Source organism: Stenella coeruleoalba, assembly GCF_951394435.1.
Source record: "Stenella coeruleoalba genome assembly, chromosome: 1".
NCBI lineage: Eukaryota > Metazoa > Chordata > Mammalia > Artiodactyla > Delphinidae > Stenella > Stenella coeruleoalba.
The window spans coordinates 52,548,193-52,569,140 of NC_137169.1; the positions used below are offsets into that span (position 1 = coordinate 52,548,193).

General features: G+C 39.3%; 1 protein-coding gene across 8 annotated transcripts in view; it reads left to right on the forward strand.

Moving 5' to 3' along the window:
- The window catches only part of PATJ (PATJ crumbs cell polarity complex component), a 358,864-nt gene that overhangs the window by 125,815 nt on the left and 212,101 nt on the right, over positions 1-20,948 (forward strand). For all 8 annotated transcript variants that reach the window (XM_079919148.1, XM_079919149.1, XM_079919151.1 and 5 more), the window contains 3 exons: positions 23-197; positions 11,561-11,632; positions 12,902-13,079. In XM_079919148.1, the coding sequence (XP_079775274.1) occupies positions 23-197; positions 11,561-11,632; positions 12,902-13,079 (425 nt within the window). The remainder of the gene's footprint in view (positions 1-22; positions 198-11,560; positions 11,633-12,901; positions 13,080-20,948) is intronic.

Sequence of the window (20,948 nt, forward strand, 5' to 3'; positions counted from 1 at the left end):
GTCATCTGGGTTTACTCTTTAGGCATGATGATTCCAAATGACGTTCAAGGTCCTGGCTTGCTTGTTGAACTTCCTGCTGTGGCTCAAACAAGGGAGCAAGAAGACTTGCCTCTATACCAGCTCCCCAGGGCTCTAGCTGTTTCCAAGGCCTCGGCATACATAGGAATGTTGTCTTCTAGACATGCCACTGATGCATGGTATGATATTATTTCTCTTTGTTTTCGCATTATAAAATAGCTTTCTTTTTGCTTCTATTAAAAAAAAAGCATTGTAAAGCAATTATACTCCAATAAAGATGTTTAAAAAAAAAACGAAAACAACCGGGCATGATTATGGTGGAACATTTGGAAAATGCAAGGAAATATTATGAATAAAACCCACCATACAAAACAATTACTGTGAGAATTTCACATACTTAAAATTGTACCATATATATAATTTCTTTTATATATATACAATTTTGTATTCTTGCAGTTGTCTGCAAAATAGATTATGGGAGTATTTACTTAGAGAATGGAAGGTTAATTAAGAATTTAACAACTCAAGCAAGAAGTACTCGAGGACAAATTAGGGAGGGACTGGACTTAAGAGTTAGAGCAGCTGTAGGAATTGGTGACTGATAACATGCTGGGAGTGAGAAGGAGTAGGAGGACGACCTGTGTGTCTGAATGGGGCAACTAGATGGATAGTGGGACCATTAATTCCTTGGCATAAGATTATAAGAGCATGAACAGGTTGAAGAGGAAAATGATGAGCTCTGTTTGGGACATGTTGAGGGTTCAGGTATCCATAGGACAATAAAGTGAAATGGAGTTAATTAAATACATGACTCTGGGGACTAGTGTTGAGGTCTATCCTGATATGGATATTTGGGAACAAGATCAAGTGTAGGTGAAACTTCTGGATTTGAATAGTCATCCAGGGGAGGCTCAAGTGATAAAAGAACAGGGCCAGAATTGGAGTCCTGCAAAGCAGCAATATTAAGGGCATGAACTGAGGAAGAAAATAATGAAGTGGAATGAACAAAAGGTAGAAGGAAATTGATGAACTAGAGGTTGATATAGAAACCAGGGGAAGAGAGCATTTTAACAAAAGGATCATTGCAGACTATTGTTACATGCTACGGAGAGGTCAAGGTAGATAAAATGGAAGAGTTTTCGTGGGGCTTGATCACATGGTTGCCCTTGGTAAGCTTAGAACAGTTTCATTAGAGTGGAAATCAGAGAGTAGTGAGTTGAGAATTGAACAGGTCAGATATTGGACAAAGTAAGAGCAGACTAATGTTTTGAGGAACCTGATCATGAAAAGAGGCAGAAAGAACACATGTTACCTAGACAACTGAAGGGCACTGTGGAAATGGGACAAGGGGGCAGATATATATATATACATCTACATATGCATCTATATATGCATCTACATATATATATATACACATACACACACACACATAGATTGTGAAAGATCCAGAAAAGGAATATGTAGATGCTAGAAAGTGGGTGATTAAGTGTAGTCCCTGGAGAAGGTGGAGGGGGAGGACACTGCACACCTAGAGAGATTAGCTTCTAATAGTTTGATAGGAGGAAGCTCATCTCCTCCATGGACACAGGTGCCAGGAATGAAAGGAAGGTACAAATGCAGTACTATTAGTACCTTGAGGACTGGAATCCAAGGAGGTTCTTGTCCAATGACCTTGATTTTTTTTTTCTGTCATTTAGGAGAAAGGTTATTTACTCAGAATGATGGGGTGCTAGTCAAGTGGGCCATAAAAGGAGAGGTGTGAGAGTAGAGTTTAGCTTTAGAAACAAGGGTAGGAGAGTAATGGCCTAGTGGTGGGAAGGAATTTAGAAAAATATTGACTCCGTTTTCCCAGCTTGGCAGGGAGTGAGAGAGTGAGTGTCACCCACTCAAGTGTGGCATCCATGGCAGAGAAGCGGAAGCTGTTGAGAGAACAGAGGAGGTTGAGAGAACACTGAGGGAAGAAGTTAGCATGTGGGGTGGCTTCTTTACAATTCAAGGAGATTCCTTGGAGTGTGACAGGTAGTTTGGCTGGGGGGGGGGGCCTTGGGGGGGTATAGGAACAGAAGCACCTCTGAAAGAAACACCAGAACCGTGTAGCACTGTGAGTACAGGACAGGAGAGGCGAACGAAGGAGTTGGAGGTGTTGCAAAGCATAACAGAGATGAGAAAGGGGTGGGATTAATTGGCCTTATTGCTTTATTTATTTTTATTGGAGTATAGTTCACTTACAATGTTGTGTTAGTTTCAGGTGTACAACAGGTGAATCAGTTATACATATATAGATATATATCATCCTGAGTGAAGTAAGTCAGACAGAGAAAGACAAATATCTTAGGATATCACTTATTTGTGGAATCTAATTTAAAAAATGATACAAATGAACCTACTTACAAAACAGAAACAGACTCACGGATCTTGAAATCAAACTTATGGTTACCAAAGGGGAAACGTGGGGGGGGGAAGTGATAAATTGGGAGACTGGGATTAACATATGCATAGAATAGATAACTAATAGGGACCTACTGTATAGCCCAGGAAACTCTACTCAATGTTCTGTAATAACCCATATGGGAAAAGAATCTTAATACTTTTATTGAAACCTTAGTCCAAGAAAGATTTTGTGTTATATGAAGTGTCTCAGACTTATATCACTTCTCTGTTCAGCGACCTGTGGCCTTTGCCTAGAGTTTTAGATAGAACTTTAGTAAAAAGTTGTCTGGCTTCTGTGTAGCTCATCTCTGAGTGGAAAGGGAAGACCCATAGGCCCAACTAGTTGGAGGAATCTGGTGGCTTTTCACTCAGCAGACCTGGATCAGGGTATAGAGGGGAGGAGCTGACAGGCCCAGGGTCCTCGTGCGAGGGATCTAAGCAGCTCCCAGAGGAATGGAACGCAGTGTCAAACAGCCAGGGTTTGTTTTTAATACTTTTTTTTTTAATTAAGGGTACTTTAATTTATTTATTTATTTTTGGCTGTGTTGGATCTTCGTTTCTGTGCGAGGGCTTTCTCTAGTTGTGGCAAGTGGGGGCCACTCTTTATCGCGGTGCGTGGGCCTCTCACTATCGCCGCCTCTCTTGTTGCGGAGCACAGGCTCCAGACGCGCAGGCTCAGTAGTTGTGGCTTACGGGCCTAGTTGCTACGCGGCATGTGGGATCTTCCCAGGCCAGGGCTCGAACCCATGTGCCCTGCATTAGCAGGCAGATTCTCAACCACTGCGCCACCAGGGAAGCCCCAGGGTTTTTTTTGTTTTGTTTTGTTTTTTTGGTTTTTGCGGTATGCGGGCTTCCCGCCGCTGCGGCCTCTCCCGCTGCGCAGCACAGGCCCCAGACGCGCAGGCCCAGCGGCCACGGCCCACGGGCCCAGCCGCTCTGCGGCACGTGGGATCCTTCCGGACCGGGGCACGAACCCGCGTGCCCTGCATCGGCAGGCGGACTCTCAACCACTGCGCCACCAGAGAAGATCGGGAAGCCCCTAGGGTTTGTTTTTTTAAGAGAAAGGCTTGGCAGTGGAAGTGCTGGAGGAGTTAGCGACATGTTTCCACTATTTTTTTTTTTTTTTTTTTTTTTTTGCGGTACGCGGGCCTCTCACTGCTGCGGCCTCTCCCGTTGCGGAGCACAGGCTCCGGACGCGCAGGCTCAGCGGCCATGGCTCACGGGCACAGCCGCTCCGCGGTATGTGGGATCTTCCCGGACCGGGGCACGAACCCATGTCCCCTGCATCGGCAGGCGGACTCCCAACCACTGCGCCACCAGGGAAGCCCATGTTTCCACTTTTTTATGTGATCAAATTACTTTTCAAACGAGACACTTTTATTTTTTAAATTTCTCTTGTGCTGAGTGTTAATAATTGAATCTGGCCAAAGAATTCAGAAATGAGGCTGCTTTTCAGGCTATAGAACTGTAACTGTAGATTGGAAAAGATTTAAACAAATTTCCAAGCCCACCCCCTCCTTCCTTCTGCAGAAAGTGAAACATTCTATCAGTGGTGTCTTACTCAATTCTCCCAGCTTCAGAGAGAGCAGATAACACTTAACTCCTGAAGTGAGTACTTTGACAGGCTGTTTTCTTGTGCTGGCGCAGACATTTAAGGGCTCCAGCCTAATCTTTGTCTTGGGAGATCGTCTTGCATTTGAATGCTGTTTTTTTGGCTTGCTGTCATAGATGTAGGATATATTTAAATCTCAGCAGGCTTCAGAAGAGTTCCTGTAAATCATACTCCCCATTTTAATCTTTCAGGGTATGCCCCATGGAGTTAGGTTCATAGGTGAATATTTATTGCTACTCAGGAGACTTCCTGAGTAATGCATAGATTCTTTTCAGAGTATAGTCTTTCAGATCATCAGGGTGTCATCTAGTGCTAAATGCTATATGTTCTTTTACAGTTTCTTCTTTGCATTAATTTTTGTGTAGGGCCCAGCAGAGTTATTCAGTGTGCACTGTGCTTTTGCATCAAGACAATTTCTCCTTACCTTTGGAGGCAGGACTGATGTTAAGAGGTTAGATGCGCCCTGAAACTGGGGATCTCTAGGAAAGGAGGACGGTGGGCAGGCAGAGCATGATAACTCTGAGAGGAATCTAAGTGATCTTGTTCTGAGTATCCTTCCTTCTTCATAACGTCACTTGAGATCAAGTTTTCAGAATTCACCTTGTTTTAGTCTTTTTCTAACTCACTTCTGTCATCACCTGCTGCCTGAAGACATGGGTGTGCCCATCAGTGGGGGGCATGGCATTTCTCAAACTAATAGGAGATTTGCAGTATAGATATATTTTGGTGCTGTTCAAATATGCTCTTTTTTATTTATGACTTTGTGAGGCTGAGAGGGTTTCCCTTGTGTCTGTATTTCCTCACTTGTGAAGTAGGTAGTTCTAAGGTTCAGTTAGAGTGAATATAAAGGGCTTCGTATAATGCTTGAACATAGTAAATGTTTAATGGAAGGCGGCTGGCAGTGATGCTGGATGACAGTGATAGGATCATGGGCCCTGAGGTGTATCTAGGGTATTATTCATTGTTGCTGAGTTTATTAAAACACTCAAGGAGATTGTAGAGGTTTGTTTTTTTTTTTTAAAGAAATAAAATAGAATCAAGTCACAGTAAGTAAAACAAGGAAGGTGTGAGAGGCTAAAGCCTTGTAGGATGATGAACTTGAGGTGAAAGGTGAAAAAAAAATTCTAAATTGAAAAAAAAAATCATGTTGTAGGTATAATACAATGCAAATGGAAAGAAATACTTTCAGGTATTGGATACTTTGTTTTGAATAGTGGGAGGTGAAATAGGAGGCAGAGCGTCATAGCTGGGGAAAGGATTTAGTGAGTTAATGTGATATTTTAAGTCCCCAGCGCTGCCTGGCATTTAGTGCCTTCTAAGTAAACGGTGAGTATCTAATAGTTTTACCTTTGAGTTCTACTGCCAAAAACTATGTGTAAATTCAGAATACTGGTAGAAGACTGAGAGTAAGGGAGAGAATAAATGTGTTCATTTGAGAGAGGACTACTCTGGAATGTTTGAGTTGGGAGTAAAAAGGGGAAGTTTCCAAGGAGTTTATGGCCTCACGTATGTGACACTTTCCTGTTTTTACCATGCTGTTGCGTGCTGTTGCAGACGCCAGTCACTGCAGGTGAAGATGAATGTGAGAAATTAGGACAAGAGGCACATAGGAATATTACATTAATGCCTATGAAAATATAATTAGATATTTGATTGCTCACTCAGGCTCTACAGGTCAGAAGAGAAAAGGGAGAGACCTAAGGAAGTAACTTACCCTTTATGGCTTAAACTTCTATTTCTTTTTTAAATTTTTTATTTATTTTATTTATTTATTTTTGGCTGCGTTGGGTCTTCGCTGCTGTGCGCGGGCTTTCTCCAGTTGTGGCGAGCGGGGGCCACTCTTCACTGCGGCGCACAGGCTTCTCCCTGCGGTGGCTTCTCTTGTAGCGGAGCACAGGCTCCAGGCTCAAGAGCTTCAGTAGTTGCAGCTCGTGGGCTCCAGAATGCAGGCTCAGCAGTTGTGGCACACAGGCTTAGTTGCTCCGCGGCATGCGGGATCTTCCCGGACCAGGGCTTGAACCCGTGTCCCCTGCATTGGTAGGCAGATTCCCAATCACTGCGCCACCAGGGAAGCCCTAAACTTCTATTTCTTAACAAATGTCTTAAATGCAATTTTACAGGACAATTTTTTAAATTGTGATAAATGTATACATTCATGTTACCAACACCCCAATCAAGATATTGAACATTTCCATCCACCCAGAAAGTTCCCCCTTGCCCCTGACTTCTAATACTGTAAATTATTTTTTCTGTTCTAGAACTCATGTAAATGTTATCATGCAGTAGGTGCTTTTTTGTATATGGCTTCTTTTATTGAGCACCATGTCTGTGTCATTTTAAACTTTCATGTACAAGAATGCCTAATTTTTTATGTATGCTGGTATCAGGTAATAATTTGCTTTGTAATTTCAAAGTCATAGTGTAACATTTGTATAACTAGCCCTACTAGTTTGGAAAACACTAGTGCCTATTCTGCCTGGTTCCAAATGCTCACATTCCCTGTGGTGTGTCATAGAAAATTGCCATATAGAATCTATATTTTAAGAGGAGAAAGAAATCTTGAGATAGGTACAACCATAACCCTTCCTGCTTACATCATTTTGGGGTGCCAACATTGCTTGACCCTCATGGTTTAGTGTATGGAAGTTTCACATGAAAAAAAGGTATATTCTTGCCATCATTTTGAAATTGTTAAACTGGGCATAGTTCAGAAAGCAAACCTGATGCCTTTATGGGAGGTGGAGCCACATTCGTGCTCTGGGTGGGATCACCTCTGCAGGAGAACAGTACATTTTCTCATAAAGGCAAAATGCTTGTAGGTTTTGCCTCTTTACTTTGTATTTACTTTTAAAGTTGCACTTGTTCACCTACCAGTGTTTACGAAATCCTGTATTTGGGATGCTTTTTCTACAATAAAATATTATCATTTGTGGAAAAATAAAGTAAAGGTCACCTTGGCCATCTAGATTCATCTGACTTTTTTTCTTTTTTTTTTTTTCTTTTTTTTTTTTTTTGGTACGCGGGCCTCTCACTGTTGTGGCCTCTCCCGTTGCGGAGCACAGGCTGCGGACGCGCAGGCTCAGTGGCCATGGCTCACGGGTCCAGCTGCTCCGCGGCATGTGGGATTTTCCCGGACCGGGGCACGAACCCGTGTCCCCTGCATCGGCAGGCGGACTCTCAACCACTGCGCCACCAGGGAAGCCCTCATCTGATTTTTGTATGATGTTGAAAATTTTATTCTCAAAGACATTGTATATTATGATGAAGTCTTACTATTAATATCCACTTGTTCATTAATGGGGCACTCCATCTTTCCTCCCAAATCTGTAATGAATTATAACTTTGGGCATTTGTTATAAAGGACTGAACTAAAAATAAAAAGCATTGTTTCTATTAGATGGTTAATTTCTTTAGGGAAAAAGTGGTTATAAAACTCTGGTTAAATGTAAAAGGCAAAAGTTCAGTTATTTTAAGATTTGAGATTCTAACTGATTGAGCTATTGACCATGTCTAATCAAAGTGCAAATTACAAAATTAGAGGTTAGAATTCTCTTGTGAAAGATTCAAGTACATTTGTGCAAATTTACACCTTAATATGTGCAGTAAAAGTATTTTACTTTCTCCGTTAAATTTTAATTTGGGTTGAAAGGTATATGCTTTTATCAGTGTAAAGTGACTACATTATTTTGTATAGTTGCTTGCCTCCTGTGACTTTATTTCTAAAACTAATCACACTATATTTTTGAAAGTTTTATCCCTCTTTAGGTATGAAGTAATGTAGACAAAATATGTGTTTATCAATTTCCTGAAAAAGGATAATACGCTTTGAAAAAGTCTCTTCTAACAGAATAAATCCTTTTGTCATACATTTTCTTAAAGAAAACTAAAATTATCCATATTTTAGACAAAATTTTTCCCCCTTTGCTTAATATTGTATGTGAAAGCCAGCAGTTTAGGATATTTTTTATTTTAATTTTTTTTTAATAGAAAAGCATATAGCCCATACTAACGTTAAAGCTTGGTTTCCATTCTATTTTAGGTAATTTTAAATTTAAGAATTTAATTCTTATAATGATATTATACATGTGCCATAATAATAATACTTTTTTTTTCTTAATACCTATCATGAACTCTCTTTGTTCACAAACTGCTGACACCAAATGTATGAGTTTTTTCCTCCACCCAACAACCAATTCTCTGATTCTCTGGACACTGTGTACCCTAAAATTCATTTCAATTCTGACATAACTACCTGGAGTTAGTACAGTCCCCGCAGGTGAAGGGCTCAGTCCCGTAAGACTGCCCCAACCTCAGATGCCAGTCACAAATTCCAGGTTGCCAACTCTACTTCTGACCAACTGGCTATAAATTGAGGGTTCCCATAACACCTTCCTAAGGTTTGAGAATTTGCTAGGATGGCTCACAGAACTCAGGAAAGTGCTTCACTATTACTGGTTTATTACAAAGGGTGCAACTCTGGAATAGCCAAGTGGAAGAGATGCATAAGCCAGGGAAGGGGGTGTGTGGGATGCAAGAGCTTCCATGCTCTCTTGGGTCACATCACCCTCCCAGCACTTTAATGTGTCCTCCAACCTGTAGGCTCTCTCAACCCTGTTGTTTGGAGGGGCCGGGGTGGTGGGGTGGGGGGTGGTTTATGGCGGCTCCATTATGCAGGCATGATTGATTACATCATTGGCCATTGGTGACTGAGCTCCATCTCTAGCCCCTTTCCCCTTCCCAGAGGTGGGGGTAGGGCTGAAAGTTCTAACTCTAATCACACAACTGCTTCTCTGGCAATCAACCCCCATCCTGAAACTGTCTGTAGTCCTACCTAGAGACACCTTATTAACATCAACTCAGGTATGGTTGAGAGGGGCTTGTTATGAATAGCAAAAAATGCTCCTGTCACCCCTATCGTTTGGAAAACTCCAAGGGTTTTAGAAGCTCTGTGGCAGGAACCAGGGACAAGGACCAAATATTTATTTCATATTATCACACCTGTCGCAATTAGGGTACAGGAAAGTGGAAAATGGAGAGGAGGAAGGTTTCAGTGTTGGTTTGGTTTTTAGCTTTCAATCTTACTTCAATTAATATCTACGTAAAGGAGAATGTTAAAATACAGCAGAGCATGAAGATATTCCTTGCATTAATGTATATATTCCATATAAACAAGACATAATCTAAGTGCATTATATTTTGGGATAGCAGACAAATTACATCAATACCATGGACTATTAAGATGCTATTAAATAAGAAATGATGAAGATTATGATAATCTTGGGGAAAATTTTGATTTAAATGAAGTGAAAAAATTGTTAAGGAAATACGTATTGGTTGAGCCTCAGTTAAATGCCAGTCATATCTCATTTAATCCTTGTTACTATTATAAGATAATCAAAATATGAAAGTTTATGCTACGATTACAATTATCCAATGAACATATATGCATACATGCCAAGAATAATAATGTGATATGATAAAGTGAAGACTTCACTTAAATTGGTGGAATCATGTGTGTATCATTTAACGATGGCATTTAGCTGCTTATAAACTGAATCCCCTGCCCCCATCTCCCCACACACACTTTTAGTATGGCTTAACTCAACTAGGGCTTAATTTTTTTCATGTAAAAAAGTCCTGAAGAAGCCCTGTCAGGGTCTTAGACATCTTCTTTCTGCTCTGCTGTTGTCAATGTATTGCTTTAGCCCTCATGGTTTCTTCATGATTTTAAGGTGGATGCTTCATCACCAATAATCACCTCTGCCTTCTAGGCAAGAAGAAGGGGAAGAGCATAGAGCAAAAGGCTCCCTGTCAGCTGATTCTCCCTCCATTTAGTGAGTTTTCCTGGAAATCTCATCTGGGGACTTTTGCTTCCTTGTTGCTGATCAGAGCTATGGCACACAGTTATCATTAGCTGAAGGGAAGTCCAGAAAATTTATTTTTTTAAAGCTGGGCATAGTGCCACCTGGAATAAAGGGGGGTTATGTTGTTGGGTAAGGAAGATGGGGAGAGAAGACATTAGATAAGTAACTGGCAAGTACCTGCCAAGTTGTTTTTCCTTGAATTCTATGATGCTTTTAATCATAAAAAATAGACTGGCTAAGGCAAGAAGGCTGTCTGCAGTGGGTGAGATGTCAGTGATCCCTAATGATCTCAATTCCTTAACTGATTGTTAGATTGTCCAAATTTTTTCACTTTCTCCTTTTCACACAGCCTTAAACCATTATATCCTGGAAAGTTGTAGAGTGGCAAGTAGCTGGAGTTTTATACTTTTTATAGGACTTATTTGAGAGTTCAGAGGAGAATGGAGCATTGAAACTTCATGCTGAAAGAGAGATTTGGATACTGTGGAGAGATTGTGTAGTACATCTGAGCCTCATGGGGAAAATATAGTAATATGACCTGTTGTGCTTACTTCACAGGGTTTTTGTGAAAATGAAATGGAAGAGGTATTCCCTACATTTTTGTGGAGAGTAATACAACTGACAGTATCACATAAGCCATTTCCTTTGGTGGTCCAAAGGCACACACCTATTTTGTGGTACAGGTTAGACTGGAGCTTAGAAATCCTGACTCCTCTTCCAGATAATAGATGGTAGTGTCTCTACCCTATTAGATAACATTACTTTTATAACTACTCTGTAATTCAGCATTTTACAGTATCCCGCTAGGCAGTTCCATATTAACATAATTTGATGGGTGAAAGTATGGTGGTGGTAGGTGGGAGAATCACATTGTTTAAGAAATCTCTGTAAACTGAAAAGTGCTGTGTAGCTACACAAAATATTTATGGAATACAGATGACAGGGAAATTATTTAGGGTTAGAGAGACAGAAAAATCTAGAAAGAATGATCATGTTTACTGACTGTTTAATCATTTCAGCAGTTTGTGTAAGTTTATACTGGACTGTTAGCTGGTCAATCACACCAATTTTTAAAAAATATATTTTATAATATTTAAATGCTGTTATAGAAACAAATGTGAAATCATACAAATTCAAACACAGATTTTTAGAAAATAACATCTAGAGTGTCACCAATAAAAGTGTTTATAATTAATGATTTTCTGGTGCTGGGTAGATATTTGTTAAGTTGAATGCTAAAGCAGTATATCTTTGTATGGATAGTTAATTATTGATGTAAATTTTTTTTTTTTTTTTTTGCCATACGCGGGCCTCTCACTGCTGTGGCCTCTCCCATTGCGGAGCACAGGCTCCAGATGTGCAGGCTCAGCGGCCATGGCTCACGGGCCCAGCCGCTCCGCGGCATGTGGGATCTTCCCGGACCGGGGCACAAACCCGTGTCCCCTGCATCGGCAGACGAACTCCCAACCACTGCGCCACCAGGGAAGCCCTGATGTAAATATTTTTAAAGCTTAGAAATTATGAACAATTTAACTACATATAGATTGTGTAATGTAAAACTTTTCAAGAACCTTTAATAATAAGAAGTGTGTTGTAAGTTATATGTGTGTGTGTTTTTTCCTTTCTTTCTCTTCAGTGAATTACCTGAGAGAGAAGAAGGTGAAGGAGAAGAAACTCCAAACTTCAGCCACTGGGGACCACCAAGAATGTATGCTGATGACATTATTGACTTTCTCAATAGGACAAAGCAATTAGTTGCTCTTTTCTTTAACTTCATAGTGTCATTCAGTCATTCTCTAATGATTGCCATAGTTCACACGTACGCTGGCCTAAATTTTAGTTTCATTTTGTCTTATCTAGAGATTTTTAGCCAGGCAAAATGACCGAAACCAATATTAGGAAAATCTTTGTCGTACTCTTTCAGAAAAACAACTTACAAATGTCCATCTGTGATGGATTAGGTATACTTTCTCACTGTATCACTAAGCAAAGCAGGTAGGCCTGCCTTGAATGCAGTAAAGAAGCTCTTTTTTTCAAACAACAACAATAGTTAAGGCTTCTATCACATAGCACCCTCCTCCTCTTGTGTTAGTCCAAGTTTATGCCTCGTTTGCACTAACAGAGTGTGTTGGGCCCATGCTCCCTTGGATACTCCCATGGTTTTAGGTAGTCACCAGGGCTGCACTTTATTAAGGTTATAAAAGTCTTCCTTTAGCTGCTGTCTCTATCTTCATGCATTATTAATTCCACCATGCCACCCAAATTGTTCTTTTCTTGCACTTTTGAGTTTTGTCTTAAAAACTCTTGGGAGCTGTTTTCTGAGTTACTTTTTGGAATTAATTATTGGCCATGTCTGTGCAGTTTGAACAAAATTCATAATATTTTGAGGGGCAAGTTTTATTCTATACTTTATGAAAATGATGTGGATGTAGGAAGAAGAGAAAACCTTTCCAGCCTTTGGAACTATTAAATCTGTCCTCCACGTAGAGAACCACAGGTTAAAACGGGTGACTGGGAAAAGCAGTATGGGCAGTGAGCCTGTCAGTGGCAAGTTTATTTTTTTCTGAAGGTTTCTACTTTTTGCCAAAATGATACATGTAACTTTCTTGATTTTTTTTTCCACCCATTAGTTATTTCCTTAATTCATTCTTTGCTAATGTTATGATATAGATGAAAGGGACTCATCACAGAAAATGTATGGTGGTGGGAGATGAGAACATTAAGTCCTTGTTAAATCTCTCAATGTTAAGAGTTGTATTTGTTGTTTTGGAAATCTTTTTCAGAATTTACACTTTCACATATGCCATGAATTATTGATAGAACCTTATAATTTTGGAGCTAGGTATAACTTCTATAACATTTGTGAAAATATATTTATATAGGATATGAGTCACAAGGATATGGTACACATAAAACACAGTGACAGTACAACAGATTACCTTGTTCATGAGTGAATTTTGTTTTTTTGTTTTTACAGTGTTGAGATTTTTAGAGAACCAGATGTATCTCTTGGTATTAGTATTGTTGGTGGACAAACTGTTATAAAACGCCTGAAGAATGGAGAGGAGCTTAAGGGTATATTTATCAAACAAGTTTTGGAAGACAGTCCAGCAGGAAAAACAAATGCTCTTAAAACTGGAGATAAAATACTTGAGGTAAATAGTGTTAAAATTTTGTTTTTGTTTGAAATGTACTGTAAGACAGTAAAATGATCATTTAACCGGAAGTCCTTCCTTTATGTGTTGGGGTATATGTGTGTACAATTGGTGTATTTTATTCAGATGCTTTCGTTTGCATGTTTGCACAATTTAATGAGATTCTAAAGCTGAGCTGATAGCCTATAAAATGATAAAACAAAAAGCCTCAGCTGACTGAAAAAACACAATTTGACAGAATGAGGCAGATGGGGGACATCATGCTTCTCCCACAGTCTTTAACAGACTCTGAATTGTATATGTCAGTGGGATAGCCGTGCTGTCCTCCCAGAGTTGACCCTGAAAGTGGAAGACTGTATTGGGGGAGAGGTGAATCCATCCTTTATACATGGCAGGCTTTGCAGAGTGGAGTTTTAAGGGCACATCAAGGCACTAAGAGGTCTGAATCTGATACATTTCTTTGCATTAGGTTTATTGGATGAGGTCATATTGAATATTTTAAATCCCAGATTCTGCTTGGTGATTCATGCTTTATGATGCTAAACATCAGCTGTGGTGTTTTAGCTCTGAAAGAATGAAAAGAGCTCTGGAGATCATGGGTTAAGGTCTAGATTGTCCTGTTTGTTTTTTCCTTGTTCTTGGACAAATTATGAAACCTATTTTCAGTTTCCAAATAAAATGGAAATGAGATTTCAAAATCCATAGAATCATTGTGAGGATTAAATCAAAGAATTGCATAAAACTACTCTGTGTATACAAACTTGAGGTTATATTTGTTTGTGAAATTAAAAAAAAATTTTTAAACATACTAGGGATATGGCAATGAAGCAAATGACCAAAAATCCCTTCCCTTATGACGTTTATACGACAGCGGGGGAGATAGACAATGCACAAAATAAGTAATATATAGAATGTTAGATTGTTATAAGTAACTATGGAGAAAAATAACAGGGAGGAGGATAAGGAATGATGTGTGGTGACGGCAGTAGTTGCAATGAATAGATTTGTTATGGAAGATGATATTGGGACAAATATAAGAAATGAGAGACTGAGCAATATGGACACATGGGGGAAGAGGGCTCCAGACAGAGTGAACTGAAGTGTGAAAGCTCTGAGGTGGGAGCTTGCCTGGATGTGTTGAAGGAACAGAAAGAAATCCAGCACTGCTAATATAGGTAGAGTGAACAAGAGAGAGGGTGAAAGAGAAAAGGTCTGAGAGGTAATGGGAAGCCACATCATATAGAGATTAGAAGGTTGTCTACTCTGAACGGATGAGAGTCCATTAGAGAATTCTGAACGCGTACATTTTTGAAAAGGATTATTCTGGCTTCTGGGGCAGGTGTGGTTTCTTTTACTTAGCATTTGCATGGTACATTGTTTTTTTTTTCTTTCCTTCTTTTTCACCCTTATTTGTGATTTTGTTTTAGTTGTATTTTAAGCAAATAATAACTGGATACTGCCTTTTAAAAATCTAAATTGATTATCTTCTTCTAATAAATAAGAATCATTTAATTTTTATTTTGATTACTGATACATTTGAAACTTAGAACAAAAGACATATTTAAAATTATATATTTTTCTTTATATTTTGAAATAGCTGTAGGTTCATAGGACGTTGCAAACAAATGTACAAGGAAGTCCCGCTTACCCTTCCCTCAGCCTCACCCAGTGTTAACATCTTATACAACTGTAGTTCAATAGCAAAATCAAAATACTGATATTGGCACAATTCATAGACCTTATTAAGATTTCACGAGTTATACATGTACCATTTGTGTGTGTGTGATTATAGCTCTACAGTTTTATCACATGTGTAGCCTTGCATAACCCACACAGCAATCGAGAAACTCAATTGAATCATCACCACAAGACTCCCTTGTCTGACCCCTTTATAGCCACTCCTCTCCCATCCCCTCCACCCCCATCCCTAGCCTCTGGCCACCACTATTCTGTTTCTCCATATTTATACTTATGTTATTTTACAAATTGTTACATAAATGGAATTATGCATTTTGTATCTTTTTTTTTGCGGTATGCGGGCCTCTTACTGTTGTGGCTTCTCCCGTTGCGGAGCACAGGCTCCGGACGCGCAGGCTCAGCGGCCATGGCTCACGGGCCCAGCTGCTCCTCGGCATGTGGGATCTTCCCGGACCGGGGCATGAACCCACATCCCCTGCATCGGCAGGCGGACTCTCAACCACTGCACCACCAGGGAAGCCCTGTATCTTTTTTGACATTGGTTTTCTTCACTCAGCGTAATTTCATTGAAGTTCATTCAATTTCTTGTGTCTATCAATAGTTCATCGCTTTTAAAAACTTTATTTATTCTTAACATCTTTATTGGAGTATAATTGCTTTAAAATGGTGTGTTAGTTTCTGCTGTATGACAAAGTGAATCAGCTATATATATACATATATCCCCATATCTCCTCCCTCTTGCGTATCCCTCCCACCCTCCCTATCCCACCCCTCTAGGTGGTCACAAGCACCGAGCTGATCTCCCTGTGCTATGCGGCTGCTTCCCACTAGCTACCTATTTTACATTTGAAAGTGTATATATGTCCCTGCCACTCTCTCATTTTGTCCCAGCTTACCGTTCCCCCTCCTTGTGTCCTGAAGTCCATTCTATATGTCCGTGTCTTTATTCCTGTCCTGCCCCTAAATTCTTCAGAACCATTGTTTGTTTTTTTAGATTCCATATATATGTGTTAGCATACAGTATTTGTTTTTCTCTTTCTGACTTACTTCACTCTGTATGACAGTCTCTAGGTCCATCCACCTCACTACAAATAACTCAATTTCGATTCTTTATGGCTGAGTAATATTCCATTGTATATATGTGCCACATCTTCTTTATCCATTCATCTCTCGATGGACACTTAGGTTGCTTCCATGTTCTGGCTATTGTAAATAGTGTTGCAATGGACATAGTGTACATGACTCTTTTTGACGTATGGTTTGCTCAGGGTATATGCCCAGTAGTGGGATTGCTGGGTCATATGGTAGTTATACTTTTTATTTTTTATTTATTTAAAAAAAATTTTTTTTGCGGTACGCGGGCCTCTCACTGTTGTGGCCTCTCCCGTTGCGGAGCACAGGCTCCGGGCGCGCAGGCTCAGTGACCATGGCTCACGGGCCTAGCCGCTCCGCGGCATGTGGGATCTTCCCAGACTGGGGCACGAACCCGTGTCCCTTGCATTGGCAGGCGGACTCTCAACCAGTGCGCCACCAGGGAAGCCCTATACTTTTTATTTTTAAATTAATTAATTTTATTTATTTTTGGCTGGGTTGGCTCTTTGTTGCTGCACGTGGGCTTTCTCTAGTTGCAGTGAGAGGGGGCTACTCTTCATTGCAGTGCGCAGGTGTCTCATTGCAGTGGCTTCTCTTGTTGCAGAGCACAGACTCTGTGGCCCACAGGCTTCAGTAGTTGTGGCACATGGGCTCAGTAGTTGTGGGTACGGGCTCTAGATCGCAGGCTCATTAGTTGTGGCACATGGGCTTAGTTGCTCCGCGGCATGTGGGATCTTCCCAGACCAGGTCTCGAACCCGTGTCTCCTGCATTGCAGGTGGATTCTTAACCACTGTGCCACCAGGGAAGCCCTATTTTTAGTTTTTTAAAGAACCTCCATACTGTTCTCCATAGTGGCTATATCAATTTACATTCCCACCAACAGTGCAAGAGGTTTCTGTTTTCTCCACACACTCTCCAGCATTTATTGTTTGTAGATTTTTTGATGATGGCCATTCTGACCAGTGTGAGGTGATACCTCATTGTAGTTTTGAATTGCATTTCTCTAATGATTAGTAATGTTGAGCATCCTTTCATGTGTTTCTTTGCAATCTATATCTTCTTTGGAGAAATGTCTATTTAGGTCTTCTGCCCATTTTTGAATTGGGTTGTTTGTTTATTTGATATTGAGCTGCATGAGCTGCTTGTATATTTTGGAGACTAATCCTTTGTCAGTGGCTCCATTCGCAAATATTTTCTCTCATTCTGAGGGTTGTGTTTTGGTCTTGTTTATGGTTTCCTTTGCTGTGCAAAAGCTTTTAAGTTTCATTAGGTCCTATTTGTTTACTTTTATTTTTACTTCCACTCCTCTAGGAGGTGGGTCAAAAAGGATCTTGCTGTGATTTATGTCAGAGTGTTCTGCCTATGTTTTCCTCTAAGAGTTTTACAGTGTCTGGCCTTAGATTTAGGTCTTTAATCCATTTTGAGTTTATTTTTCTATATGGTGTTAAGGAGTGTTCTAATCTCATACTTTTACATGTACCTGTCCAGTTTTCCCAGCACCACTTATTGAAGAGGCTGTCCTTTCTCCACTGTACATTCCTGCCTCCTCTATCAAAGATAAGGTGACCACATGTGCATGGGTTTTTCTCTGGGCTCTGTATCCTGTTCCATTGATCTATATTTCTGTTTTTGTGCCAGCACAATGCTGTCTTGATTACTGTAGCTTTGTAGTGTAGTCTGAAGTCAGGAAGCCTGATTCCTCCAGCTCCATTTTTCTTTCTCAAGATTGCTTTGGCTATTCGGGGTCTTTTGTGTTTCGATACAAATTGTGAAATTTTTCGTTCTAGTTTTGGGAAAATTACATTGGTAGTTTGATAGGGATTGCATTGAATCTGTAAATTGCTTTGGGTAGTATAGTCATTTTCAGAATGTTGATTCTTCCAATCCAAGAACATGGTATATCTCTCCATCTGTCTATATCATCTTTAATTTCTTTCATCAGTGTCTTATAGTTTTCTGCATACAGATCTTTTGTCTCCTTAGGTAGATTTATTCCTAAGTATTTTATTCTTTCTGTTGCACTAGTTAATGGGACTGTTTCCTTAGTTTCTCTTTAAGATTTTTCATCATTAGTGTATAGGAATGCAACAGATTTCTGTGCATTAATTTTGTATCCTGCTACTTTACCAAATTCATTGATTAGCTCTAGTAGTTTTCTGGTAGAGTCTTTAGGATTCTCTATGTATAGTATCATGTCATCTGCAAACAGTGACAGTTTTACTTCTTTTCCAATTTGGATTACTTTTATTTCTTTTCTTCTCTGATTGCTGTGCTTAAAACTTCCAAATCTATTTTGCATAACAGTGGAGAGAGTGGGCAACCTTGTCTTGTTCGTGATCTTAATGGAAATGGTTTCAGTTTTTCACAATTGAGAATGATGTTGGCTGTAGGTTTCACATATATGGCCTTTATTATGTTGAGGTAAGTTCCCTCTATGCCTACTTTCTAGAGGGTTTTTATCATAAATGGGTGTTGAATTTTGTGAAAAGCTTTTTCTGCATCTATTGAGATGATCATACGGTTTTTATCCTTCAATTTGTTAATATGGTGTATCACATTGATTAATTTTCATATATTGAAGAATCCTTGCATTCCTGGGATAAACCTCACTTGATCGTGGTGTATGATCCTTTTATTGTGCTGTTGGATTCCGTTTGCCAGTATTTTGTTGAGGATTTTTGCATCTATGTTCATCAGTGATACTGGCTTATAGTTTTCTTGTTTTGTGACGTCTTTGTCTGGTTTTGGTATCAGGGTGATGGTGGCCTCGTAGGTTGAGTTTGGGAGTTTTCCTTCCTCTGTTATATTTTGGAAGAGTTTCAGAAGGATAGGTGTTAGTTCTTCTGTAAATGTTTGATAGAATTTGCCTGTGAAGCCATCTGGTCCTGGGCTTTTGTTTGTTGGAAGATTTTTAATTCCAGTTTCAATTTCAGTGCTTGTGATTGGTCTGCTTATATTTTCTATTTCTTCCTTCCAGTCTCAGAAGGTTGTGCTTTCCTAAGAATTTGTGCATTTTTTCTTGGTTGTCCAATAAGCATATAGTTGCTTGTAGTAATTGCTCATGATCCTTTGTATTTCTGCAGTCAGTTGTTACTTCTTTTTCAGTTCTAATTCTATTTATGCGAGTCTTCTCCCTTTTTTTCTTGATGAGTCTGGCTAATGGTATTTCAATTTTGTTTATCTTCTCAAAGAACCAGCTTTTACTTTTATTGATCTTTGCTATCGTTTCCTTCATTTCTTTTTCATTTATTTCTGATCTGATTTTTATGATTTCTTTCCTTCTGCTAACAATGGGTTTTTTGTTCTCCTTTCTCAAATTGCTTTAGGTGTAAGGTTAGGTTGTTTATTTGAGATGTTTCTTGTTTCTTGAGGTTGGATTGTATTGCTGTAAACTTCCCTGTTAGAACTGCTTTTGCTGCTTCCCGTAAGTTTTGGGTCTTTGTGTTTTCATTTGTTTCTAGGTATTTTTTGATTTCCTCTTTGATTTCTTCAATGATCCCTTGGTTATTTTGTAGTGTATTGTTTAGCCTCTATGTGTTTGTATTTTATACAGATTTTTTCCTGTAATTATATCTACTCTCATAGCATTGTGGTCCGTAAAGATACTTGATACGATTTCAGTTTCCTTAAATTTGCCAAGGCTTGATTTATGACCCAAGATATGATCTGTCCTGAAGAATGTTCCATGAGCACTTGAGAAGAAAGTGTATTCTGTTGTTTTTGGATGGAATGTCCTGTAAATATCAATTAAGTCCATCTTGTTTAATGTATCATTTAAATCTTGTGTTTCCTTATTTATTTTCATTTTGGTCGATCTGTCTATTGGTGAAAGTGGGGTGTTAAAGTCCGCTACTATGACTGTGTTACTGTTGATTTCCCCTTTTATGGCTGTTAGCATTTGCCTTATGTATTGAGGTGCTCCTATGCTGGGTGCATAAATATTTACAATTGTTATACCTTCTTCTTGGATTGATCCCTTCATCATTATGTAGTGTCCTTCTTTGTCTGTTGTAATAGTCCTTATTTTGAAGTCTATTTTGTCTGATATTTGAATTGCTGCTCCAGCTTTCTTTTGATTTTCATTTGCATGGAATATCTTTTTCCATCCCCTCACTTTCAGTCTGTATGTGTCCCTAGGTCTGAAGTGGGTCTCTTGTAGACAGCATATATATGGGTCTTGTTTTAGTATCCATTCAGCCAGTCTGTGTCATTTGGTTGGAGTATTTAATTCATTTACATTTAAGGCAGTTATCAATATGTATGTTCCTTTTACCATTTTCTTAATTGTTTTGGGTTTGTTATTGTAGATCTTTTCCTCCTTTTGTGTTTCCTGCCTAGAGAAGTTCCTTTAGCATTTGTTGTAAAGCTCATTTGGTGGTGCTGGATTCTCGTAGTTTTTGCTTGTCTGTAAATGTTTTAATTTCTCTGGCAAGTCTGAATGAGATCCTTGCTGGGTCAAGTGGTTATAGGTTTTTCCCTTTTATGACTTTAAATATGTCCTGCCACTCCCTTCTGGCTTGGAGAGTTTCTGCTGAAAGATCAGCTGTTAACATTATGGGGATTCCCTTGTGTGTTATTTGTTGCTTTTCCCTTGCTGCTTTTAATATTTTTTCTTGGTATTTAATTTTTGATAGTTTGATTAATATGTGTCTTGGCATGTTTCTCCTTGGATTTATTATGTATGGGACTCTCTGTGCTTCCTGGACTTGAGTATTTCCTTTCCCATATTAGAGTAATTTTCAACTCTAATCTCTTCATATATTTTCTCAGTCCCTTTTTTTTCTCTTCTTCTTCTGGGAGCCCTGTAATTCGAATGTTGGTGAGTTTAATGTTGTCCCAGCCGTCTCCGAGACTGTCCTCAATTCTTTTCATTCTTTTTTCTTTATTCTGCTCTGCAGTATTTATTTTCACTATTTTATCTTCCAGGTCACTTATCCATTCTTATGCCTCAGTTATTCTGCTATTGATTCCTTCCAGAGAATTTTTAATTTCATTTTTTGTGTTGTTCATCATTGTTCGTTTGCTCTTTAGTTCTTCGAGGTCTTTGTAAACATTTCTTTTATTTTCTCCATTATGTT